The following is a 26,725-nucleotide window of genomic DNA, read 5'->3' as shown; positions in this document are numbered from 1 at the left end:
GCGCACTTGCCTGGAGCCAAGGTCTGTTACTTGTGATTTCCAGTGAGTGAGTAGTGAGGGCCCCAAAGCCTTGCAAGATGAGCCTAGAGTAAGCGCTCTCCCAGCTAGATCTTAGCTGCCTTCTGCCAAGGCCTTGCAGCACCGACCAGTCTACACCCTGTCAATTCGTTGGTCTTCCCATCGCTCTACTAGAACCTTCCGTCTGTGTCAGCACGTGTCTCACGTCCCTGGGTGAGACCGTGAACTGGGAAGCAACCTTAGTGCTGCTTCACACCCACTCAGTGGACGGACACTCACTACACAGCACCCTCGATTCCCAGTGCTATAAAGTTAGGACTGCCGTTTCCCAGAGCCATAGCCCCTGCATTATACCAAGCTTCTTGCCCCGATCACTTGTCTAATGTCACTAAAGGGATTCTAAACTTTCCGGTATGTTCCTGAGTTCTGGATGTGAATTTCTAATATCCGTTTTTCTTCCGTTTCCATACACAATGTTTCCAAACTGGAGAAAGATGTAGCTTTTTTTCCTCATAATCTCAAGTAATGATTAGGTTGATGAAATTATTTTTTGTTCAACACTGCAAAACCGAGAAAGTTCTGTGATCCCTTGACTTTGAACTCTCTGATACATTGATTTTATATGGGCCGGATAAGCGAGGTTTTAAAGGGAATCTCAGCCGTGTGTTTATTATCAATTCCCTCATGGCAGAGGGGAGGCCGTTTGGAACCTCAGGGGAGAAAACAGAAGAGAAGTGTTGTCCACAAGCTGCCATCTAACCTGCTCTGTGGAGACAGTGGACTGTGTACCTGTGGCTGTCTCCCTGGTCTGGGGCCTGGACTGTGGAGTGGGGGAGGAGCCTGGGGGGAGGAAGAGGGCTGGGCTGCAAGCAGTGGGTGTGGGCAGAGGTGCGAGGCTGCCAGGGTTCCGTGTGTGCCGGAAGTGCAAGTTTGGCCTGGAGGAATGGAATGTTCCCTCTTGCCCTCCAAGAGCAGAAACAGCTGCGGAATAGCTTGAAAAAAAAAAACGATTGCTTGGTGAAAAACTAATGTATATTATTATTATATTAAAATAACGTTCACACTAGAAAACCCAGCAACACTGTGCACGCGGCATGCTGGCTCGCTCCACACTGAGGAGAATTTGCTTCCCAGCTAGGATTTTCTCTCCTGCCAGCTGTTACCTCAGAAAGGTGAGGGGGGTGTAGAGAACAAAAATGGACGTTGTTCTGCTCATCTGATGACTGTTTTAATCCTGCTGTCACTGGCTGTCTGCATGAAAACTTAAAAAATGTTTCCAGAGAACATCTGTGGGTAGAGAATTACTGTCAGCAAATTTAGCGGGAAGTCTTGTTTCTAGCTGGAAACACAATCCCTCAGCCAAGTTCCCAGCAACATTTATTTTAGAACATCGTTGTTTTTAAGGCCCTTTTAGTGGTTTAAACTTTTAAGACTTTAGACAAGAGTAAGACGAGGAACAGACAAACTTGTCTTACACATCGGAGTTGATTGTGCAATCCTTTGATGGAGGTTTATTTGCGTTTTTATCAAGCCGAAAGGCTTACTTTTTGGCCGCTATAGATAGCACATATGAAAAATGTTTTCCCAGTTTTCAGGCCTGCCGTCACACGTCAGGGTTATGCTCTGACACGCGTTACTCAGGGTGTTAGTCCTAAAGAGATAGGGTCTGGAGGTGAATGCAGGCGAGGGCAGAGCCAGCTAAAGACTGGTCTCCTGCAGCCTGACAGGGTGAGTCAGTCAGTCTGTCTGTGTATGTGTGTCTGTCTGTCTGTCTGTCTCTCTCTCTCTCTCTCTCTCTCTCTCTCTCTCTCTCTCTCTCTCTCTCTCTCTCAGGGTGAGGCTTCTCTCTGGCTGCAGGCTACAGGACAAAGGGAAGCTGCCAACCCAGAGTGAGGCGGAGGACCCTTCCCAGTACCCAGGCATTTTAAATAAACACATAGTCAGGGCCTCAAACAGTTATCTTAACTCCCCACTGTGCCTCTTCTGACCTTCAACTTCTAAGTCTGACGACTCAAAGGAAGTCACTACACTGTTACAGACCTGGGGCACTGGGAACCAAGTCAGTGGAATGCTGTAGGGAGAGGGGAAGACCTCAGTGGGTTTTGTCCTGATTACTAATTAGTATAATTTGGGGGGGCTTTAAAATACCCAGGCCTCAACTGGGCCATGGTGGCACATGCCTTTAATCCTAGCACCTTGGAGGCAGAGGTAGGCGTCTCTTGAGTTTGAGGCCAACCCGATCTACACAGTGAGTTCTGAAAAACAAAAATTAAAAAAAGTAAAATACCCAGGCCTCATCACAAGTATTGAACCAGATCTCTGGGAAGGGACGTGGGTGAGGAAAGTCTCCCTGGGAGACTCAAGTAGGCAGCCAGACTGTAGAGTTGCTACTGAGTAGAAACCTTTGAGAGGCCCTGTCAGCCCAAGCAGCTCTCCCTGTAGCTGCTTCTGCATGTGGTACACCAACTTCTGCCACCTACACCGACCACCATTTACACCGACCTCAAGAGACTCACCATTTACACCGAGCTGTCTATGCCACTGTTGCCACCTGTGGTTCACCAGAAGCAAATATTGGAGTGCAGGCACCAAACGGCTTTGTTCTAGATCGTCAACGCCCTCGACTCAAACACCGAGACAGACAGGGGTTCTGCATATGAGGCAGATGAACACTGTGCTGGAAACCAGCCATTGGCAGAGTCTCCCAAGTCTAGTGGGCAGTGATGGGCTCGTAAGTTGATAGCCATTACACATTCTGTTAATTCTCTACACAGCCCAGAAAATAAAAAATAAATAAAAAATAGGAGAAGAGGAGGAGAAGGAAGAGGAGGAAGAAGAGGAGGAATCTAATTGTCTTCTTTGCAAAAAAAAAAAAAAAAAAAGCAGGGCTTTTAAGAGTTAAATTGCACAACCTTTTTATTTTTAAAGTGAGTAGACTTCGCTGTTGCTCAGAAAGATAAATTGTTACCACATGTTGCTTCCAGACAAGCCCTCTCTGTGTTCCAGGGAGAGCGTGTGCAGCTGGCGTCTGGGTTAGTAGAGTCTGCACAAGGTAAACACGGCTGGGAAGGACCCCAAGCAGATGCGGGGTAGCAGCAGTAAAGTGTCCGGTTGCTGGCACTGCACCCTAAAACCTTTTACAAGTTTGTCATCCTTTCTTGGAAGGCACCACCCTCTCACCCTTTGACTTAAAGCACACGGTGCTGGGAAGCAGTAAGCTAAGGCCGGCGGTTTGCTCCGGTTTGCTCTGGCATGTGGGGTCTGTTGTGGAGAGCCGTGGAGCAGCTGCTTACTGAGCATCCTAGATGCTCGCAGAGATCCCAGGTGCAGAGAGAGCATCTGATCCTGCCTTCTCCAAAGGGGCAGCCGAGGTCCAGATCCCAGAGCGCTGGGCCTGACTCAGCATGGCTGTCTCCTCCATGGCTGCCTTCCTTTGCTTGCTACATTACGCACCCACTCTGTGAGTGAGTGGTGGGCTTCTCTGCAACTCTAGGCAGCTTCTCACGGACTCCCATTCTGTTTGGGTCCACCTGCCTTCATAATGGTTTATCATAGTGAAGGGTCGTGGACACCTGGGCCTCAGCAGTGAATGCAATTTTGCAACAGTGTCTTCTAGGTGGGCCGGGCAAAGGATTCTTTAGGCGGTGGCCCACACAGTGCAGGCGGCAAGACTGAACCGTCAATCCCAACAGGCTTACCTCCTCCTCCACACAGCTCTTGCACAGCTCCTGGAAGGAGCTAACTGCGGCCACAGTCAGGTTTGCCAGCTTGGTTACTAATTAACCACATGTAGTGGGGGCTCAGCCCTAGCTCAGGCCTGTTTGCTGTAGGCTATTTCATAGAAGAGTAACACAAAAACACAGTCTTGTTCTTACCTTTGCCCCTTCCTACACACTGGAGGAGTCTCTTAAGGTTTCTAAATCTGTGTTTGAGCTGAGAGAGTCAGCGCGCTTGCATGTGGAGCGGCAGTGCTGCTCCTTGCTTTCTTATAACTCGACAGACTCTTGACTTATGTAACTGGAGCTGCTCACAAGGTCTGTGTGGGGTGGCTCATGGGCAGCCTCGGGGACTAACTGGTGACAGTAGCCAGGCAAAGCACATTTTTCTAGCCAAGTGAACTTCACAGTGGACTTCAAGTGTACGTGCGTGTGAGTAGGGTTAGAAAGAGTTTTACCAAACCGTTGTTTCATTACCTTTAGTTACCATTCTCCACTTAAAGTAAAACCTTAGAAATTTAGATTATTTCTTACGATGATAACATAAATTAGTGCAAAAGCACAGTTTTGGGAGGGCTTTGTTTTGTTTTGTTTTCCAATATGGGGTTTCCCTGTAGACCTGGCTGGCTGTCCTGGAACTTGATCTGTAGACCAGGCTAAGCCTTGAACTCAGAGATCCACCCACCTCTGCCTCCCCAGTGCTGGGATTAAAGGCGTGGACGACCACCATTCAGCACAGTAGTATGATTTTAATGGCGGGTTCCCTGAGATTGAAGTTGGGGAGGACCCTGCAGAGTCTTACAGGACGAACCTCGCTTTTAACTTGTTACCAGGGAAGGCGTAGAGAAAAGTATCTCAGGGCTGATGTTTTACCTAGCTCTTTTCTTTCCCTTTTCCCCTTCCTTCCTTCCTCCCTCCCTCCCTCCCTCTCTCCCTCCCTCCCTTCCTTTCTTTTCTTCAACTTCTTTGTTTTCAATAAAACTGAGGTGGAAAAGCCAGTCTGAACCAACCCCTAAACACATTTGTGGCTGGCATCAGCCCTGCAGGGCATTTGCACACAATGGGCAGGTGAGCCGTCTTTAATGGTCTTTGTCTGTGTCCCCCCTTCAGATTGTGGCCTTTATGGTGGCCAGTCTGCATGGAGAGAGGCTTCTGCGACCGGAGCAGTCAGGAAGGTGGTAGAGCAGTCAGGAAGGTGGTGGCCCAGTTGTCTTAGTAAAGTAGCTGGAAAGACCTGTCTCGGCCAGTAGATAATGAACCTCAGGGACTGTGTTCTGCCACTAAAATGAGAAGCCAGCGGAGACCAGCCCCAAGGCAGACTCTCCTTCCCAAGGTGGGCTCTGTGTAAGAGCCTGCGGTGGTTGGGTTCTCAGCGTGGATACAGTCTGATACTTCTCCTCAGGAAGAACAAAATGCTTTGTTACAAAGTTTCTACAAAAATTGGGGAAAGGACTCTAAATTTCTAAGTATTTCACAAAGTCACAATAAGATTATTTCTGTGTGTATTCCTCAGGGTATTTTTCTTAAACTGTTGCACAAGGACGTTAAATGGTGACTGCTCACTAAGGGTCCTGTGAGGAGCTATAGAAAAAGCATTGCAGGGAAGTTGGGAAACCTGCTTTCAGTTGTGCACCAGCTGGTGGGCTGTGCTATTTCCTATCTCCGACCCTGAGACTTTACATGCAAAATCAAGTGAATTTAAAACCCAAGGTTCAGTAGCCAGCATGGCCGTGACCTGGCGGACCTTCAGATCTCACTGCAGTTAGGAATGGGCCACTCTTCATGACCCACTCCTGCCCTGATTCCCTGTGGTGCTGGCCTCCCATGCCAGGTGTTTCAGGCTTTTGCAGAAGCCTTTTGGTATCTGCCTCTAATTTTAGCCACTTGGGATTGCATAAAATTATACATATACGTTGTTGGGGAGGTAGAGTCATGGTAAATAAAAGGTTTCATTTGTCTTTTAGTAGGTTTAAAATTAGGAACAGTGAAATACATTTTAAAAACATCCTTCCCTGAAAGATACAGGATCACTGAATATGTAAGATTGCTCATTTCTGTAAACGTTCGGTGTTTGTGTGGGAATAATTAGGGGGTGTCTGCCTTGTACCCCTAAAGCTTGGGGGCCAGCTTTGTTTTCACCCTGAAGTTTGTGTTTACATTTTACTAAATACATTGAATTACCTCTACTCACAGTGGGCCTTGCTTCTCCCTGCCAAGTGCACGTTAGGAATGCGCCTCTTACCCACATCATAGAGAAAGCATCCTGTTTCAAAGAAATCGTTTCTGAACCATTAACACACTCACCTTTGTTCTAAACAAACAAACCAACCTGAGAGGGAAATGGTGTGTCGTCTCCTGGGCGACACCTGCTTCCTGGGGTCCTCGGGTGCTGGCTGTCATCTTACCTGGCCACCAGGGCCATTGTAGAAAATGGCAGCCGTGACTAGAATTGCTGGTGCTCTTTGCCCAGCCTGAACTCAAGTCCCTTCTTGAACAGGAGGAATGTATATCAGGAATACTTTGTGTTTTGAGTTATTTACTTATGACAAAATTCTGTTGACTTTCTGTGTTTTAAAAACAATCTGGTAGGACACATGTATTTGCGCCTTCTACATAAATACAGTTGATGCCTGCCAATTCTTGTTAAAAGTGACTTTTAGAAATTTGTTCATATTTAATCCTGTAGCATTAGGCACCGTCTTTCATCTTTAACTTGACGATAAAGGCTCATCTGGCCTGCAGGTGCTATTCCGGATGTGGGGGACACCGTCAGCTCTTTTCCTGCTGCACACGAGGCATTTTACAGATTAGAAGGATCCCTCCCCGTTCTGAGCACTCCTCACTATGGGCCTGCCCTTCTAGGGGGAGAGGAACACTGACTGAGAGTGTGACTGGTTTCTGAAGTGTGTTATCCTCCGTCATTGTTAGGTCATCCTGCCAGGCAGGGAGGGGTGGTTGGATTGTATCGTGACCATAGTGGAGAAGAGAACATGCCTTGTTGCCTCGATGAAATGATTTGCATGGGGTCGCGTGATTGGCCAGTGGCGGAGATAAGTCTGAGCCTGGTTATCCCTGACACTGGGTGTATCTGCTAAGCCAGGAGGAAGTTTCTTGCAGTGGGTGCAGATTATTAGGACTTTTAAGGGGATTTGCCTTACTCCAACAGGAGGATTATTGTAGATATATAGGAAACTTGTGAAATTAGCAGGAATCCACGCCGTCAAGGGTTCCCTCGTAACTTCCTTACAGCCCTGGTATGAGTGTCAGCACAGATGAGCCAATATTTATCATTACTATGAGCTAAGATCTATAATGCTAATCAGACTTTTTCTGATTTTTTTTTTTTTTTTGGTTGGTTGGGTTTTCTGTTTGTTTTCTGGGATGGGATCTCATCCAGGATGCATTAGCTCCAGCTATTACCTTTTCCGGTCACTCCTTGGCTGAGGCAGGTCTGGGGAGTACTAAACAGGCTTTCGTAAATGCCCTTTTAATCGGAGTTCATATATTTCTTACGATTCATCTAGGATTTGGGTTTTGGAAAAAGACTGATGGAAAAGTTGCCATTTTCCGTGCATTTTCACCTAGGATACACACTAGCAATGTGCTGGTCCCTGTGTACATGGGTCCTGGTCACCCAGCCGGCACAGCCTCTCTCAGATTTCTCCACTGCAAGTTACTCTTTCTTCCCTTTTCCCTTCTGTACTCTGGAAGGAAGTTATTCAACCCACCCTTCCTGAGAGCGCACAAGGTTGTAAATGATGCAAGTTCTTCTAAATGAGGTAGTCTTGCTCCTCAGTTGTCCCTGACAGTCTGCCCCGCCTGACTCCTGCCTGCCAGAATTACATGATGAGTTGTGAAACTGTGGCAAGGTTCCCTGGAGGGAACAGGTAAAACGTCACACTTTCCAACAGAAGCATTTCAGAGCTAGCTACTTACAGAGAGATCCGGGACTGTAAGGGACAGCCACCCAGGTGACTAGTTTCTCAGAGAGCTGAGGAGTTTGTTGCAAAGTATGGAGAAGGGGGTGGCATGGTCAGAAGTTTTCAGAGTGATCTGCGGGCTGAGAAATAGAATTACAGAAAGCGCACTCTAACCTGAGCACTTGGGCAGTGTCCGTGAGTGCCCATGTTTCCCGCATCTCCTTCATAGGACGGATAGTGCGCCGCCCCGTGAAGTTTTCCATTTACCTTGGTGCCTTGTACCAAGTCAAAAAGATGCTTGTCGTTTTAAAAATTAAAAAAAAAAAAAAAAAGTCGGCCTATAAAATTCAGTGGATAAAAGCCTTTGCCTCCAAACCTCATGGCCTGAGTTCAGTCCCCGGCCACGTGGTGGAAGGAAAAAAAACCATCTCCACCGGTTGTCCTCTGATTCCCGTGTGTGTGTGTGTGTGTGTGTGTGTGTGTGTGTGTGTGTGTGTGTGTGTGTGTGTGTGTGTGTGTGTGTGTGTGTGTGGTACCTTCCTTTCCCTCCCCCAAATTATAAGAAATGTTTTGTTTGTTTCTTCGGTCGGTCGGTTGGTTGCTTTTTCGAAATAACTCTTTAGAAACTGAAGTCTTAACGTCTGTTTTGGACTGCACCTCCCCTGCTCACCGTATCCCTCTCCCTTTCTCCGCAGAACTCCATCCGCCATAACCTGTCACTGCACAGCCGTTTCATGCGGGTTCAGAACGAAGGGACTGGCAAGAGCTCTTGGTGGATCATCAACCCCGACGGGGGAAAGAGTGGGAAGGCGCCCCGGCGGCGGGCCGTCTCCATGGACAACAGCAACAAGTACACCAAGAGCCGAGGCCGGGCAGCCAAGAAGAAGGCGGCCCTGCAGGCTGCCCCAGAGTCGGCAGACGACAGCCCTTCCCAACTCTCCAAGTGGCCGGGCAGCCCCACATCCCGCAGCAGCGACGAGCTGGACGCCTGGACCGACTTCCGCTCGCGCACCAATTCCAACGCCAGCACCGTGAGCGGCCGCCTGTCACCCATCCTGGCGAGCACGGAGCTGGATGACGTCCAGGACGATGACGGACCCCTCTCCCCCATGCTCTACAGCAGCTCTGCCAGCCTGTCGCCTTCCCTAAGCAAGCCGTGTACCGTGGAGCTGCCGCGGCTGACTGACATGGCGGGCACCATGAATCTGAACGATGGGCTGGCCGAGAACCTCATGGATGACCTGCTAGATAACATCGCGCTCCCGCCCTCCCAGGCGTCGCCTCCGGGCGGGCTTATGCAGCGGAGCTCCAGCTTCCCGTACACCGCCAAGAGCTCCGGCCTGGGCTCCCCAACTAGCTCCTTTAACAGTACCGTGTTCGGACCTGCGTCACTCAACTCCCTGCGTCAGTCGCCCATGCAGACCATCCAGGAGAACAGACCAGCCACCTTTTCTTCCGTGTCGCACTACGGCAACCAGACACTCCAAGACCTGCTCACTTCGGACTCGCTCAGCCACAGCGACGTCATGATGACCCAGTCAGACCCCTTGATGTCTCAGGCTAGCACCGCTGTGTCCGCCCAGAACGCCCGCCGGAACGTGATGCTTCGCAACGACCCAATGATGTCCTTTGCCGCCCAGCCTACCCAGGGGAGTTTGGTCAATCAGAACTTGCTCCACCACCAGCACCAAACCCAGGGCGCTCTTGGTGGCAGCCGTGCCTTGTCAAATTCTGTCAGCAACATGGGCTTGAGTGACTCCAGCAGCCTCGGCTCAGCCAAACACCAGCAGCAGTCTCCTGTCAGCCAGTCTATGCAAACCCTCTCGGACTCTCTCTCAGGCTCCTCCCTGTACTCAGCCAGTGCAAACCTTCCCGTCATGGGTCACGACAGGTTCCCCAGTGACTTGGACCTGGACATGTTCAATGGGAGCTTGGAGTGTGACATGGAGTCCATCATCCGTAGCGAACTCATGGATGCCGATGGGTTGGATTTTAACTTTGACTCCCTCATCTCCACACAGAACGTTGTTGGTTTGAACGTGGGGAACTTCACTGGTGCTAAGCAGGCCTCATCTCAAAGCTGGGTGCCAGGCTGAAGGATCACTGAGGAAAGGGGAAATGGGCAAAGCAGGTCAGTGCCCAGTGCCATGGGAGAGCATCGCGAGTGGGGTTGGGGCTGGGCGGGGGATGGGGGCGGGGCGGGGCGGGGCGAGGGGGCGGGGCGGAGCGGGGGCGGGAGTGGGGCGGTCCACCTGTCCTGACAGCCCGGCCCACGCAGTAGTCAGGGCTCACAGCCAGTTCACCAGAGTTTTACCCGTGAGACAGGGCTCACAGCTGTCAGTAATAAAAAGAACACCCAAATATTCAAAGAGCTCACTCTTTATCTCCTCTGTCCTCACAGAGCTGTAACGCAGGTTCTCCGTGGGTGGGTGGGTGGATGATAAGAGAAGGAAAGGGGAGGAGGGGAGGTGCTTGGGTCATAGGTCAAAGGTCACGGGGAAGCATACCAGCCCCCGGAGTTTCTTACAGACTCACATCTAGCACTGGTTCAACCTTCTGTGTGATGGTTCTTCACCCCCTAAGAAAGTAATGTTTTGCCCTAGGAAAGCGTTAATGAGGTTCTTAGATCACCACCTCATGGATAGCAGGGGGCCCTTCTCGCCAGCCTTTGCAGAAAGAGCACGAGGGATTGTGGGAAGGGCGTGGCAGTTTTTCTTAAATGACAGTGTTTTAATGCTGCTGTAATAGAGCCAGCAGGTGCTGCCGTGTCATGAGAAAAAGCAGTGGACTTGGACAGGTGGGACACACCTGTAATCCCAGCACCTGGAGGCAGAGCACTCGAGGCCGGCCTGGGCTACCTACAGAGGCCCTGAAGGTCCAGTCCCACCTTTGCGGTCCAACCGCATGATGGGTTTAGCTCCTGAGCCTCTCAGGAGTAGTGATCCTGCAGTTCCAGAGAGCTACTGCAGGAATCACACGCACAAGGGAGTGTGAGAGGGTCTGTAAAGCCACAGCAGGTTGCAGCATCCCAAGGGCGGTTGAGTGAGTCCACTGACGACAAGAGAGCAAGCCGGGAACCACAAAGGTTCAGTACTTTGCCCAGGTCACACAGTTTGCCCCAGGCACTACGTGTCTTAAGTGGCTTGATTCGTATTTTCTGTAAATGGTTAAAAAAAAAAAAAAAAAAGACACTGTGGGCTGAGCCAGCGTGTGGGTAGTAGGCTCTTCCCCTGCAACCCTTCTCCTGGGCTGGGAAGGGCAGTCTATTCCTGCCAACGGGTTTGTTTCAGTGTGCGCCCCACATGCCCAGGGTTAAAGGCCCTGCACCCTCAGCTCCTGGCTTCTTCTGTTTTTAATTTTAATCTCAGCAAGCTACGTACCTCCTCCCTCAAATGACCCAAAAGAGAAAAGGACCTCAAAACCCTGAACCCCACCCGGTCAAAGCCCCAAACCCCACCTAGCCTTCTTACCCCTCGTTCCTGGTGCGGGCATCAAAAGGATCTTCTATGGGGAGCTCACTTTAGAAATGTAGGTAGATACTCAGGTTCGTCTCCAGTGAGGAAGACTGTGGTTGTGGTTTCTGACACAAGAAAGTTTAATTTGGCTGTCATTGTAAGTAGAGAACACTTGCCCTTCACTAAACTTTAGGAGAAAGTGTAATATCAGCTTTTGTTTCAGTTGGATGTTCCTTCTTGTTGAAGATAGCATGCTGTGTGTGCGTGCGTGTGTGTGTTTATGAAAATTGTATGAATCAATTAGGGGAGATTTATTTTATTTAAGTATATGATGAATTCACTGTAGCTGTCTTCAGACACACCTAAAGAGGGCATCAGATCCCATCACAGATGGTTGTGAGCCACCATGTGGTTGCTGGGAATTGAACTCAGGACCTCTGGAAGAACAGCCAGTGCTCTTAACCACTGAGCCATCTCTCCAGCCCAAGGGAAGATTTAAATATATGGTGGCCTTTAGTTTTATTAGTGAGATGGGAGAGATGAGTCTCCCGCTTCTGCCGTTAGCTACGTTAGTAATAAACCGCTAAGGACATTAAGTTATTCTCTGTCAACAGAAAGCAGAATCGGGGCGTTTTTAAATGTGCGGACTATGCATGGTTTCAACCTGAAACCTGACTAGTCTGTAAAATGGGCCTACTCAGATGAGCATCGAGGGTAGAGCCCTAGAGAGCTGGCGGTATAGGTGTGTAGAAATAGAATTTAGGAAATAGGAGTTACACTAATGTTTGATGTCGTGATCCTGCCGTGCCTTTAATGTTTATGTTGGGCGATAATAACTCTAACAAAATTCAGGTAGTCTGTTTTTCTTGATATCAGTTACTTCATTTTAGGGAATGTAACACAGGGTAAACACAGACCTGTAGTGTGCTGTGTGGAGGAAGAACCCTGCTGTCCGCCTTTGGGTGCAGTACACCAACTTAAGGAGTTTGCCTTGCAGGAGTATGTAGTGTCACCTTGAACTCAGAGACCCCTGCCTCTGCCTCCCTAAAGGCAGGTGCCACGCCCACTGCCCCACCACCCCACCTGACTTCCCCATCTTTTAGTGTTGACAGTAAAGGGTAAATTGCTACCTAGCCAAGATTTCCTAAGTTTCTTCAGTATCTTGCATCAAACCTTTTCATTTTTATTGTTTTATTTTTTATTTTTTTGAGGAAACCACTGCTCCAGAGTTCTAGGAAACCTCGACCCTCGGGTGTTTCTGAGGGAGTCCGCGGCTCTCTGGGGGACTGTGGGCTCTCCTGATACCTGCTGGGTATTAGCACACTGTGAGCTGTTTCTCAGCCCTGCAGTGTAGCCAATCTCACAGAGGATCAAGAGCAGCCAGAGCTCGATGAATGAAGTTTGAGTATGGAGAGAGAGGTGAATCAAACTGGGTCTGTCCCTGCAGGGATGCATGGCCTGGATGGGAAGGAGGCACAGTGGTGGAGTGACCTTTTACCCTCTGGTGAAGACGGCCACCCGCGCCGGGTGACTGACTGCCTTAGCACGCTGGAGTTTCTTGGTCATCCCTGCCAACAACCTCGTTGTTGCATATTTTCCACTTAACTTTTTACTATGCGCATAAAAATAAAGGTCCTACTACTTCAGGAGCTCCAAAGGTCAAAGGTCAGATCCTGCTTCTTGTTTAAAATCCAGCAAGACCTCTCCTTTAGTTCATGTTCGTCTTCAGGACCAGTTTCTGAGATGAGCACCCACTTCGGCACACTGTCCCTGGGCTCCGCTCCGAGGGGACCTGCAGATTAAAACACCTCTGCTACTCACTCAGAGTATCCTGGGGTCCTTGGTATGGCGGAAAAGACTGACCTCCCCAGACAGCTGCCGTTTTCATGGCCCTGTGGTACGTACGGCGTCATGCCGTTTGCCTCTGGGTCTCACCAAGGCTCACTTATACCGTGTGGCAAGCGTTTCTCTCTGGAGCAGAGCCAGCTTTTGTGAGAGCCATCGTGTGGACCCAGGTGTTTTCTCACTTGATCCCGTAATTTCATGCAGCCCGTAGGAAGCACTGAGTCAGCCTTACACTGTTTGCCCAGGGCAGCTCCTTTCCTTGACAACCAGAGCTAGCTAAGGTTTCTTTCCATGCCCGTTCAGTAAACTTTTTGCCTTCTGGGCTCTGCCCTCAGAGTCCTGTGTGCCATTTTGGGGACACACATTAGAGAGGCTGGTATTTTCCACTTTCAAAGAGAAATCCTGCCACAGATGGACTGGTGAGGTTTGGGGGCTTACCAAAGTGTTCCTTTAGCCTCTCTGAAGGAGTGCCCGAGGCCCCACCTTGTTGGTCTTCGCTGTGGGAGAAGCCTTGCCTTCCTTTGTTGGGAAGCCAGCACTTTCCTGAGCTGTCCCACTGCTTGTAGGAAAGAACCCTGGATCTCCCACCCTCACCATCCTGACAGGCACCCCAGACCACTGAGAGATACAAGTGTACCCCCAGCCTCCTGGGGCTCCTACGGAAGCAGAAGAAATGTTCAGGTGGGCAGATACTCACAGGGGCTCTGGCCTCTAAGAGCCGGTGGTTACTTGTTGGACATAACACGAAAACAGGAAAGCCAGTTAACCGTGCCCGGCTTTGGCAACTCTCAGCGGGTGAACATCTGAGAGGTGAGGCTGTCTTTGAGAGGTTGCCCTAGTGCTATGCAGTGGGCCAAGACCCGGAGCACAGCTCTGAGGACTGAGGAGCTGGGCTGCAAGGGTCTGGTCTGCTTGTGTTTGTTCCCTCCCAGTGAGAGATGTGGCCGTTACTCTGACCCCAGGTCTTTATTTGTTTAGTGGCCTCTTAAGCCCATGGTGTTCGTTTGTTGAAAGGCAAGAGTCTTTTGGTCATCGTGTCTCCGGGTAATTCCAGTGTTTGTAGAGAGCAGGCTCTAATTGTCAGTCTCCGTTTGATTGAAGGTCTCTGTGCTACCGTGGCCCCCTTCCCCTCCTCCTTCCCTCCCTCCTCCCCTCCCCCTCCTCCCCTCCCCTCTTCCTCCTCCTCCCCCGCCTCCCCTCCTCCCCCTTTCCCCCCCTCCTCCCCTCCCCCCCCCCCCCCCCCCCCCCCCCCCCCCCCCCCCCCCCTCCCCCCCCCCCCCTCCTTCCCTCCTCCCTCCCCCTCCTCCCCCCTCCTCGTTCCTCCCTCTCCCCTCCTCCCTCCTCCTCTCTCCTCCCTCCTCCCTCCTCCCTCCCCTCCTCCCCGTCCCATTCTTTCACTAGTGAAAGCAGTCCAGGACATACATTTTCTATCTTTCTTTTCCCCAGCTAAATATGTATCTCTGTGGAGCGTTTGATTTGGTTCCTAGGGAAGTTAACAGCCAAGGAGACCCCAGCCAGAGCCTCTCTTAGACTTAGGTTCTACACGTGGCCCAGTGGCTCACTGTATCGATCCTCCGTATGCTTGGAAGTGATCAGAAAGCCGCACAGACCAGCAGTCAGAAATAGTCAAAAAACACGCTGATGGACCGGATAGGCGGTGGAACTGGAATGCTAGCTGACACCGAGTGCCTCAGCCGGAGCCCACCCCGTCACAGCCAGCCAGGTTCCCTTCAGGCTGCCTGTGCAGTGCAGGTGGACATGGAGATGGGGTTCACTCGAAGGCAGAACTGGCCTCCCTGCTGAAGTCAGCAAGGCTCCCAGCCTGAGGAGACAGACACGTTGTCTCCCACAGACGCAGCATCAAGTCCCTCCTTCCTGCTCACTCTGGTTTCCCTCCTGGTTGGTTTTTGGCCACTGCCTGTCACCTTTGAGTCTTGGTCCTACCTTAGAGGTGGGTGTGCAGTTTGAACTCTGGAATCTGGAGAACCTTATTTTTGTTTTGTTGGAAAATTAGTCTCCCGAGACCCACACGTATCTGAAATAGGAAAAGAGGACTCTGGTGAGCCGGCTTCCATGCCTGGGAACCGGCCCTCAGGTGGGGTGGTGTCTACACTGCACCCACCTTCAGAAGGTGGAGAGCATCTCAGCCTGCATGCTGTCATAATTCACCCCAGCTCACCCCGGGGCCACACCCGGGGGAGGTAAACAGGACTGTTGAGGTCCTGGCTTAGGTCTGTAAACATTTCTTCAAGGCCCCTGTTCTCTTCTGTAAGTGGTGGATCTCTTCCTTGTGGCTCAGCTTAAGGCGGAGAAGCAAGGCTTTAATGTAGGAATTTGGGGGCTTTACACGGTGAGGTAGACAGAAACAAAGGTAGACTAATTATATCGGTGAGAAGCTATTGGATGTTAATAGGTTTCACCTTAAAAGAAACAGGAGATTTGGAAACTAACCTGAAAATCCTCCTCCCCGGGAAGCGTTATGAATCTGCGACTCCATTCCATAAACAATAGGTTCTGCTGGGCGTCAGTAAGCCTCACTCCTGTGTGAAGTGTGATGAGGTCCTAGGACCAGCAGCCTCAGGAAGGCACTGGGGTTGGAACGGCCAGGAGGAAGTAAGGCCACTCCAAGAGGATGGCTCGTTCTCTTAGCCGAGGTCCAGTGTGGACCTTTTCGTTTTGTTTTGTTGTTTTACGTTAAGCTCTCCAGGCTACTTGGAAACACTTGTGCTCACAGAGTTTATGGTGCTTGAGAACAGATCCTGTGTCTAAGATGCTCCTAAAATAGCCCGTGTTCTGGTACTTGCATCATTGCGAAGACTGTCCCGCTTTCAAGGAATTCAGCGTTGGGAGCTCAGAGTGTGGGCAGGCACTCTGGGCACTCAGTGCTTACCTGTCAGATGCAGGGCACAGCAGGGAGCTGAACATCTGGGGGGGAGGGGCAGAGTGAAGGCTGTGTGGAGGGCGATTCACCTGGACGGCAGGGCAGGCTGGGCGAAGCGTCCCTGAGGTCACCCCCAGGTGAGTGTGAGGTTTATGCCCAGCAGAGTGGAAGATCCCACAGGGCTTTGCCAGTTAAACTTTTGGGTATAATAGTTAAGGGTGATTAACTCTTACCACTCCCACATCCCCTCAAAAAGTGGTTCTTTTTGTTTGTTTGGTTTGGGTTTTGTTGGTAGTGTTTGTTTTTGAGACAGGATCTCACTATGTAGGGTAGCCTGAAACTTGCAACGTAGACCAGGCTAGCCTTGAACTCACATGATCTGCCTTCTATCTACTGTTCCCTACTACTGGGAATAAAGGCCTGTGTCCCCACACTTGGCAAAAGTAGTTGTTTAAAAGACGATAATCCCAAACGTTGCATATTACTCTATGAGTCAGAAGCATCGAAGCATCAAAAGCACACGCAGTCCACAGCTCTGCTGTCCTGTCTGCACGGAGAGGTCCTTGCCATTCCTCAAGGCAAAGTCAGGCTGCCCCCTGCTCGCTTTCGCCACCTCTGATTCCCACCACAGCTCTCTGTCCTCAGCTGTGAAGTTCGAAGGTTGCTGCTTCTCTCGTTTTCGTCAGCTCAGCACAAAGGCTGGCCAACGGGACAGGCAGACAAGTCTAGGCGTCAAAGTGTCCTGGGAACCAGAGCCTCTCGGCTGCCTGCCGTCTCTGGCCTCCTCAGCCAGGCCTTGGACACCTTCCCTGACACCTGAAAGGCTTCAGAGTGCTGAGGGGGTACAGCAGGTCACAGTGCAGCCCAGTGTGTCACACGTCTCACGTGCTTTCCGGAAGCTGGGCCTTTGGTCTTTAAGTGTGTCTTCCGTGTGTGCAGGTCCCTGCCTTTCCCCTGGTTAACAGTGCCCACCGGTTACTCATCCTGTTTCCTCACCTGGTTCGCCCACCTGTCCTCAGTAAACCAACTAACGGAGACAGACAAGTAGAAAAGAGCAGAAAGGGGCGGTTTATTCATCGAGGCCGTGTTGGGAAGAGGGGCCAAGGATCCAGAGACTTCCCCAGGTTTTCCTTTGGGGCTGCTGACAGTGGAGCTAGGGTTCAAGTGGAAGGTACAGTACAAGGTGCTTTGCTCAGCAGCCCAGCCAGGGTCGGACCCTACCCAGGATTGTCTCATTGCCAAGTCTCCCCTGCAAGGTTCTCGTGGCGATAACTTCCTCCCCTGACTGACCTCAAGGGCTTCGGGCATTTCCCCTCCTGAGGATTCCTGGGGAGAATCTAATTTGGGGGTCCAGACTCTTAATAATCAGCCAGCAGTCAGCACAAACCTCTCTTAGAGCACACCCACTCCTCCAGATCGGTTGTTTCCACAAGGTCCAGGTTTCCTTCTGGAGAGCTCTGTCACCAAATAGAAAGCTGCCCTCCCCTGCAGTTAGAGCCTCCTTGCCTGCCTGCCTGTCCCTCAGAGTCCTTGCTGCCCGGGGAGGCTCCTTGGCAGCTTTTGCCGAGATGGAGTTTTATACAGATGGTCCCTCCTAAGTCCCTTCTCATTGTATGGCCGGCCATAGGTCCAAGATGGGCTGCGCATAAGCAAAGCCCCAACACTACCTGCTTCCAGGTTTCCCATGGCTTTTCCCGTGGTGCCTTCTGTTTGCCTTTGGAGTTGAACTCCACAGGAATGTTCCGAATAAGGTGTATAGGGTATGGCAACAGATTGTGAGTTGGGACCCGGAGGATAAAAAGTTCAAGGCTAGCCTGGGCTACTTGAGAACAACCTATCTTAAAAGAAAAAAAAAAAATTAGATGTGGCTGCCACTGTGCCCCAGCAAAAAAAAAACATTAAGTGTGCAGCCCACAGCTGCTCTCTGAACTCTGTGAGAGGCTTCCCCGTCCATCCGAGGATCTCCGCCCTGCCCATCCTGAATGTTCCTTGCTTGGCCCTCAGCCTGACCTTGGAGTTCCAGGCGATTCTGAAATTATCTGTTTCAAAGCATAAAGATCACAGCCTCTCACTTTAAGCCTGCATTTCAGGCAGACAATTAAAATTCCAGGCAAGAGATAGTTGTTAACTAAGCCTCGTGGATCTGTGGACGGAAGAGTTCATATCATATTAGTTATCGGGGCCCTTACTTCTTCTCCGCCAAGAAGATAAAAACCCTGCTGACAAGCTCTCGCTTTGCACGGTGAAGTTAGGTTGTGGGCGGACAGCAGTGGGAGCTGTTTCTGCTCCCGAGTCCAATTCAAGTCGATTGGGTTGTTCTGTTTGGTGTCATTTTGGAGGCCTCTCCCTTTCTTAGAACATCATGTGACTTGGTGGTGATAAGCGGGCAGAAGGCTGCCTACCCCGGAGATGCCCGGGGTCACCGAGGGACCGACTACCTACCCCTCAGCAGATGACAGCATCCACCGATATTTTTAGAGCGTCCCTCCTGACTCCCGCGGTCTCCCACTTCACCTCCCTGGATTCAGCGAGGAATTTTTAAAACTTGTCTGGGCGAGAGGAGGCCTCTCCTTCCTCACTGTGGAGGTCGCCAGTGAAGCAGGACAGCGTCTGGTTAATTGCTGTGTTGCTCAGTGACTGCAGCTGTCGGCTTCTTCTCCATTCCAGAGTCTGGCTGTGGGGGCGGGGTGGGGGGGGTTGTAGTCGCTGTTGTTTCTGTAAGCTATGGGAGCATACAGAAGCCTCGCAGCTAAGTCAACGTGAACGCCCGTAGAACCCGTGAGCACCACTGAGCCCCCAGGCAGTGGCTGCTTCTGTCCCTTTGCTCCCCTGCTTTCCCAGTTCTTGTGTGATAGACAGGTAGGTGCCCACAGGGAGCTGCAGATGCTGCTAAGGCATCAAAGGGACCCCCTTCCTTTGTTCGCCACCCGAGTCCTCCCTGCACCTGCCTGCCTTTCCAGGACCGTTGTGTTTCTCTTTAGTCCGTCTGCTTCCCTTACACCCTTCTCTCTCTATCATAGAAAGGAAAAACTAAACACAGCAGTGGCCTCCCCGAGGGTTTCTGTGAAATGTCCCCTCTCCATGAGCTCTACCTGGCCCTGCTGGCTCAGCCCACAGGCACCGAGCAGCTTCCAGCACAGGCCTCCCTGGGGGCCCTTGCCTGAGACCCCAGGGGAACTCCAGCACATAGTGTCACAGGCAGCCCCGCCCCATTCTACAGGAGGGGAAGATCGATGATTAGTGCCTCTTCTCTTTAATGATGACATTCCCAGAAGATGATCGGGCTTTGCTGAGGGAATGGGGGTGTGGCAGCCTGGGGATTGTTGCTGGCGTGGTTTTGGACTACTATGGCGGGGCTTCTGTCCCAATTTCAAGGCCATGGCCGGTCCTAACTAGGTGATGACATGTTGGGTACCTCACTACACCCTGGATGCTTCCCTCCCAGTCTGTACCAGCCCCAGGATCAAAGTGGACCATAGTCAGCCTCTGTTCCTGGGGAATGAAGTGTGTCATCTTCCCATCATGCACCGGTTTCACAGCAGAATAATTGGCACCAAAGGGAATCAGGGAGGGGTCTGAATTAGGTAATATCTTACCAGTTCTCCCTAGGCACCCACAGAAAGTCAGGACTGGGACTTGGGGAACTTAGTCCCCTGATGATTAATGGCATAGTGATGTTAGACTGTGGTTTGTTAGCTCTTATTGTGAGGGAAAACCTAATCCCTTTGAAAGAACTTCATCTGTGAGGCCAATGTTTGTCAGAGACCCACAGAGAAGCCTGTATATACTATATAGATACTCTCCGTATAGAGTAGCGTTGTCTTTACCAGGCCAAGCTCCTCAGAGATACTGGGGTCTGGGTTGGTTGGTTTGTTTCTTAGCTTTTTAACCCCAAAGTTATAGGCCAAAATAAGATTGTCTGGCGGCTTTACAAAACAGAATACTCCCCTCAGGAAAAATCCTCAGCCAAACCAGAGGGCTACAGAAAGACAGGCCTTCTTCTCCTGATTGGTAGTTTTTCCCTCCAATAAAAAACCAAAACAAAAACCTTCCCTCTGTTCTCTAGTGCTGTCACCAGAGTAGATAAGACAGGATACTCAGTCCTGCGAGGTCACAGGTGCTGTCACCAGAGTGAATAAGACAGGATACTCAGTCCTGCAAGGTCACAGGAGCTGTCACCAGAGTGAATAAGACAGAATACACAGTCCTGCGAGGTCACAGGAGTCTTAGGGTCCAAGAGGAGCTGGTGGATGTACCATCCTGTGCTGTCAGAGCGTACAGTTTTCTGTTACTCGGACCCATGTCCCCTGGGAAGGTGACCAGGACAGCCAGCAGGGTCACCACAGACAACAGATTTTACGTCCTTTAGCTTCATCTCTTGGGTACACTTTTTCCTTTATTTTTACTTTATGTATGAGTAGCGTCGCATGTGTGTATGTAAGTGGACCACACGGGTGGTGCCTATAGGGGTCAGAAGAGGGCATCAGATCCCCTGGAATGGGAGCTACAGACAGTAGTGAGCTGCTGCATGGGTGCCGGGACGTGAGCCCTGGTCCTCCTGAGGGGCAACCAGTGCTCTTACTGCTAAGCTATCTGGATGTACTCTTTAGTGTTAGTTCTCGTGACTTGTCTGAGCTTCCCTGGATTCAGGTGCTCTGGGAAGACCTCCGTGACGACTGCGGAGACGGAATGATGTAATTAACAAGACCTTCTGTGAGAAATGTGCGGTGTACGGTCGATGTTTTTCAATCCCAATTTTTTTTTAACATAAACATCTAATTCCTAAGATAGCTTGCCTGATTCTTCCATGGCGAAAAAGCCAAGATTCCCCATGGAGTCTCACTAAGCCTTAGCTATTCAGCAAGGTCAGTTCACCCCTGGACTGAGGGGGGAACACAGAAGTACCACTTTCTACGCCGAGTGACCAGCTCGCGTATCTTAAGCACGCCAGGTTCCGAAACCTAGACTACACCCCAATCCGTGCTTGGCTGACCCTAACTTAACAAAAACCCACCCAAAACACCCCTAGCGTGCCTTTCTTGTTACCACCCAAAGTGCAAGATCGCACTCCCTTTGGCCCTTTCACGTTAGGATGCTATAAGAAGGGCCAAGGTAAGCAGTTCTCAGTTATCCTTAGGTTTCCAACCCGAAATACTTAGCAGTATAGCGTTAGTGCACAGACCTGGGCTCTGAGGTCAGACAAGCAGGCGGCGGTCGGACCCACCCCTAGCTTCCTCCCTGTCGCTTCCTGAATGCCCCCGATAACTCTGGATTTCTTTTCTCCCTCAGACCCTCAAACTGACCGAAGACCTACAGAGAAAAAAACCCTTTGCCAAATCTGCTCCCAGCCAGTGGACAGTGATCCCCGTTTACAGCTTGACACCTTTGTGACTCCCACGCCATCTTCCTAACCCAGCAGAGACTGTTAGCAGCCCTGGCCCTGGGTGAAGCCCTTTCCCGTGGAGCAGAACTCTATAACGTATGCAAATCTAACTCATCTGCAAGTGACCTGCCATCGTGGACAGCACCCATCAGCATCCCTACTCCAGAGCACACCGGGAGCCCCGGCGGCCGCGGCGATTCCGTACTGTTTCACGGTCGTGATGGTTTAGGGGATATTTTAAGTGTCATTTTGTGTTTGTTTCCTTTGACCCTCTTGAGTTTTTTTACACACAGTAACCTGCAGTATTTTTCTGTTGAAAACGTTGACTGTCCTTTCCCTAGCACACGTAAAAAGCAGAAGGAAGGTGTTGTGTCAGTTCCCAGTCTGAGCTTTTGAGCCTGTGGAACTCCGCAAACCTAACACATTACATAGACTAAAGGGGGACTTCCTTTCTTCTCTTGTTTGGTAGAAAATTATCCTTTTCTAAAAACTGAACAATGGCACAACTGTTTGTCCTGCGTGCCCATCCGGGACTGAATTCTGCGTAGGCGAAGCAAGTGGAGCCAGGCATCCGACCCAGTTGTTTGCACTTCTTGTCTGCAGACGGGGACCCTGGTGCCCACTCTGCAGCTGCCTACTCAGCGGGACTCGCGGTCTCCCGCCATGCTCAGCGGGGGCTCGCGATCTCCCATCATGCACTGCGGGGGCTCGCGATCTCCAGTCCTGCTCAGCCGTAGGCAGTGTTGCTCCGCTCTTAGGAACTAGGGCCTCTTCAGGAACGCCTCAGCTCAGCCTCTGCTCGTTGCCAAATGCCACCGGTGGGTTTAGTTTTAAGGGGAAAAGAGAAAAGAAACGTGTGCTTGTTTTGCTTCGTAGAAGACATGGAGTTACAGGTGAGCCGTTAACCATGCAGTGAGCAGCGCGCGAGGTCAACAAGCCACGTCTGCACTAGCAGGTCCAGCGTCACTGTTTTTGGAACATGCATATCTTTTGATTCTTTTCAACCTTGCTGTGTGTACGCCGATCTTCCTAGAAGTGTATGAGTGACAAGCAATAGCATAAAGGTGATATATACATATATATATATATACATACACACACACATATATATGTATATATATGCGCTTAGTTTGTAATTGTTCAAGTGATTCATGGGAATACAAGATAAGGCAATTTAAACTTTTTTTAAAAACTTTTCCTGCTTCTGTGGATCTTGTTTTTGTTGTTGTTGTTGTTGTTTCCAAAAAGTTATGGTGCTGTATAGGTGCTTTCTGTTTAACCTGCAGAGTGTGAGTGCATCTGTGCATCTGTTACTCCCTTTGATGGACAGCGTAGCTGGGAACTCCTTTGGTACATGCAAAACTGCTATGACGATGCTCCGATTAGCACGGCATACACACTTCTCCAAAGTGATATATGAAGACTTTCTGATTTGCATAAAAAAGCACTAGGTATATAAGTGTATAAAATATATTTTATCATGTACAGTACGAAAATGGGACTTTGTGCATGGCGTTAGGAATGTGGGCTAGTGTTCCAGTGCAGGCTTCCCTGCTCAAGTTCCTGCCATTGCTTGCACCGTGGCCATGGACACCAACCCAGGGGTGCCACCAAATCCCCTCCCTGCCCTCCTTGTGCACCTTTGCTTCATGGGCACTCTGGGGGTGGTAGCGACGGCCATCACAGCTCCTAGCATAATGAGAGTTCCATTTGGTATTGTCACATGCCTCTCCTGCCTCGCTTGGATCCTCGTGTTTGAGCGATGGCCCTGTTGATTTTTCACTCTGCCTTTCATGGAATCTATACGTCGTCGTCGTGCAGTGGTGGTCCTGGTAGCTAGCACATTGCCTTTTCCAAACTGCTACCTGTTTAGAATCTTCAGTTTTAAAGTCCAGTTTTGAAGATGTGTAGTCATGTGACCTGCTGGTCAGTGAGCCCCATACTTCCTTATCCACTCCTTGATGACGCTAGCCATGCCCCGATTCTTCAGTAGTCAGTGTCCAAGAAACCTGTGTCATTTAGGCAGAGGGCCGGCTCTCTGGCTTCCCAGAGTGCTGCTTCCTCAGTGGGACATTATCGGTGGCAGCTGAAGGAACGGAGAAAGCTCAGGTACAAGGGAGAACCACACGTGCTTCCAGCATGAGGGCCCAGAGCATGCTGAGTTTAGCTGAGTTTAGAGAGAGACGCAGACCAGGTCACCAGATAGCGTCTTGGCCGTGCAGTTTACAGGCATCGGGAGTGGAAAGGGTAACCCTCCAGTGTACTCTCGTTTGAAAACTCAGATTCCCTTCCAGATGTAACAGCTCATTTATTTTCCTTCCCAGCGTTTGTTGGGTTTCAGGCACCAAATCTCTCAGAATGTCCTAGAAATAGATTAGAAACTGAAGCAAGAACAGGTGAGGACAGAGTAGCCTCAGCGGATTAGGAAAGCAGAGGCAGATGTTTTGATTTACTTTACTTTTAAAAAATAATGGAGTCCACACACAGAACGTGTGGAGAGCTAAGGCCTGGCAGGCCTTGGACAGTCTGGGGTAAAATACGAATAGTGATGCCTGCCAGGGTATTTGCACACCCACCCTCAGATTCCCCACCCAGAGAAGCCAAGCCCGATTCAATGTCAGACTTGACAGAGGTCTGGGCCCTCTGTACCTTCTGTTGGAACCCTGCTTTCAGGGTAGACTGGTCACTGGCCACCAAGTAGCATTCTCACTAAGTCCCTAACAACGAAGCACTCTCTTGAGACATCTGAGCAGATGACCTTGTGGCCCTTCTAGGCTTAGGACCAGCCCATGGAATCCTGGTGAGAAGGAAGATGTTCGAGCCTTCTGGGGAGCCCTGCACACCTGTGACAGGAACACAGAAGGCAGGAGGCTGTGTGGAAGACTGGATTGCCTTGGGCTCCATGGTTCTCATCAGGCTCTAGAAATTGATACTTTGTACCAAAGATAGGCCAGCGCTAGAACTGACTGGGTTCAGCATTCCGGCTAACTGTGACTGCAATAGAGGTGTGTTCGCCATTGTATCCTCTGCAACATAGTGACAGCTGAAGCACATAGAACTGTTTTCCTACATCTCCTGCCGATGGAGGAGCGTGCACCGGGTGTAGCACAAAGCGGACATTGGGGCTTGGTGATTAGCATCAGCCCGAGGAGAGGGTACACCCCATCTCAGGTGTGACTTCGGCCAACTTCTAAACCCATACACAGGTTAAAGTTCATAGGGACAGACAGACAACTTTGCCTTTTCTTAAAGCGCTCCATCCACTGAAGGAACGAGCAGCATTTGCATCCCTTGGGAAAGAACTTCCGGAGTAAGGCAGAGAGAAAACAAACCTTCCATCGTCGTCCCCTGGACGAAGGGGAACAAAATGCTACCTAATCTCTGAGAACAGAGCAAAGATAATGGGGGCTGATTTTTTTTTTTTCTTTTTCCTCATGTATATGGGGAACATCACGATTAGGCAGAATAATGTTCTGTTTTTTGTTTTTTGTTTTTTTTTATTAAAAGCAGACCTTTTGTAGGAAAGCAATCACTGGTATCGAGATACAAAGAAGTCAGCTCTGGGAGTGGTAGCAGCAGCAGGATCAGGGCGTGAAGTGAGAGAGAGAGAGAGAGATCTTGTGGGTTCACGTCGGTCAGACGGGACCTTAGAGCGGATGCCCAAGCCACTGACAGGAGTAAGTGGTACTGAACTAAATCTCGTGTGTAGCACGCAGATCAGATGGATGGAAGTTTTTCTCTTGTTGAATTTCACTCATTCTTCTTTCACGAATGAATGATTCCGAGGCCTCTGCCACACTCCGGGAAAACTTGTGTGACTGCCTTTTTTTAAAAGTGTGTGTCTGGTCACTTATTTCTCTAAAACTATCTCCTTGTCTGGCAATCAGTCGGCCTTCTCTTGTATACTTGTCCTAGCACATTATGTACGTGGGAAATGTCAACAGACGTGAAGGAGACCAGAAAAATTGGTGAATATTGAAAAATGTGCGTTTGGGCTTCACATGTTTAACTTTTTTTTTTTTTTAAAGAAAAAAAGTTGCATGAATGAAAAAAAACAACAACCTCTGTATACAGTATCTGTAAAAAAAAAAAAAAAATGGCCTGTTTTGATTTCTTGCTTCTACGCCACACGAACTAGAATTCAATGTGGCGCGTGTGGCCATATTTAAACACCTGTGAAGCAGTTCGTCCTTTCAGAGCAAACACTACCATGCTGCATTCTGGGTACCGAGGACCTTGTCTAACCGTACGTTGCCATGAATTAGCCCTGCCGCCTTTCTTCTCAAGGATCAAAACCAGTTTGATTTGGGAATGCGCCCCTCCCAGTGGAATTGGAGGTGCGTCCTTCCCGTGTCGTTTGTAGATATTGCCTGTGTATTCCATTTAAAACCATAATCTAGTTTGTAAAAGAGAGGATGCCGCATGTAAATAAAGCTTTGACGACACTCTGTCGTGCCCGAGAGTCTGTCATCATTGCCGTCCTGCTCCCCAGGGAAGAAATGGTTCCGTCTGTGTGGCAGTCTCCTGTGGGAACCCTTCCCAGCCTGCGAGAGGCAAAGACCCGTAATCTAAACTAAGTGTAAACTTTCTCTCCAGCCCACTCCTGACCTCCATAGACTTGCAGACAGTTTAATAAAACACATTTAAGGGGTTGTTTGTGCTGGGCTTACCATGTACTGTCACCGGAGCCCCAGAGGTGAAATGTGAAGGCAGGGATGGGACTCTGCTTTTGTGGGGTGACTGGGCCTAAAGAGGTGATCCTCCTGTGCGTCCAGTGAGTAACCAGGGGCCATCATCAGGGCCCTCCCTCCCACACACTGGACAGCAGACAACACAGAGCCAACATTAACTGCATGGATGCTGACCCCGCCTGGCCTCGCTGAGCTGTGGGAAGGAACAACATTGTAAAATAAAGCTAGCCTTGGTTGTTTAGATAAATTAATTTCTTTAATTCCTACATTATAAAAGTTAACTGCACTTTGGGGGAAAAAAAAAACCAAAAACCCAGGAACTGGTTTAAAGGTCCCAAGACATAGGGTGATTTGGATTTCACTTTAAAGAGGTAGATTTGCAAGTCAGACCCTTGGGATGAGCTGCCTGAAAAGGCAGGATAAGCCCCACTTTCGGTCAGTTTCTCTTCCATTACTGAACCCTTACAAAGGGAAATTCCTTAGCCTCTTTGGCATCCAACTTGGAGAGACATTTTCACCCCGTGCACCCTGATTCTATTCCAAAAGATGAGACCTCTGATGTCAGTTGCTTCGACACTGAGGTCTCTAAGCCAGGCTAAAACGCAGCCAACAGTGAGTTTAGAGCCCTTTAAAGCTCACTAAGTCTGAGTGGCAGTAGCCAGACCTTGTGACAGCCCCAAGAGAGAACCATGACTTGGCCCCAGCCCTGACTGTGATATGTACTATGTGTGATGTCCCTGTGTAGACCCATGTTGGTTGACTGGCCCCACCTCCACATCTGATTTAAAAGGAAAATCTGAGTCTCTACAACAATTC

The 26,725-nt window shown here is 50.1% G+C and overlaps 1 protein-coding gene and 1 long non-coding RNA gene across 3 annotated transcripts in view; both read left to right on the top strand.

The window, feature by feature from the left end:
• Window positions 1–21,737, top strand: part of Foxo3 (forkhead box O3) — an 89,637-nt gene extending 67,900 nt beyond the window's left edge. For both annotated transcript variants that reach the window (XM_032888496.1, XM_032888498.1), the window contains exons 3-4: window positions 8,350–9,785; window positions 21,125–21,737. In XM_032888496.1, coding sequence (XP_032744387.1) covers window positions 8,350–9,750 — 1,401 coding nt within the window. In that variant the 3' untranslated portion in view covers window positions 9,751–9,785; window positions 21,125–21,737. The remainder of the gene's footprint in view (window positions 1–8,349; window positions 9,786–21,124) is intronic.
• A 2,436-nt stretch (window positions 21,738–24,173) lies between these two features.
• On the top strand, window positions 24,174–25,673 carry LOC116887170. The gene is made up of 2 exons (XR_004386202.1): window positions 24,174–25,373; window positions 25,416–25,673. It is a non-coding gene; the product is annotated as an uncharacterized LOC116887170 (long non-coding RNA).
• The last annotated feature ends 1,052 nt before the right edge of the window (window positions 25,674–26,725 follow it).

The sequence above is a fragment of the Rattus rattus genome, chromosome 18, assembly GCF_011064425.1.
Source record: "Rattus rattus isolate New Zealand chromosome 18, Rrattus_CSIRO_v1, whole genome shotgun sequence".
Lineage (NCBI taxonomy): Eukaryota > Metazoa > Chordata > Mammalia > Rodentia > Muridae > Rattus > Rattus rattus.
This window is presented reverse-complemented; position numbering and strand designations above follow the sequence as displayed.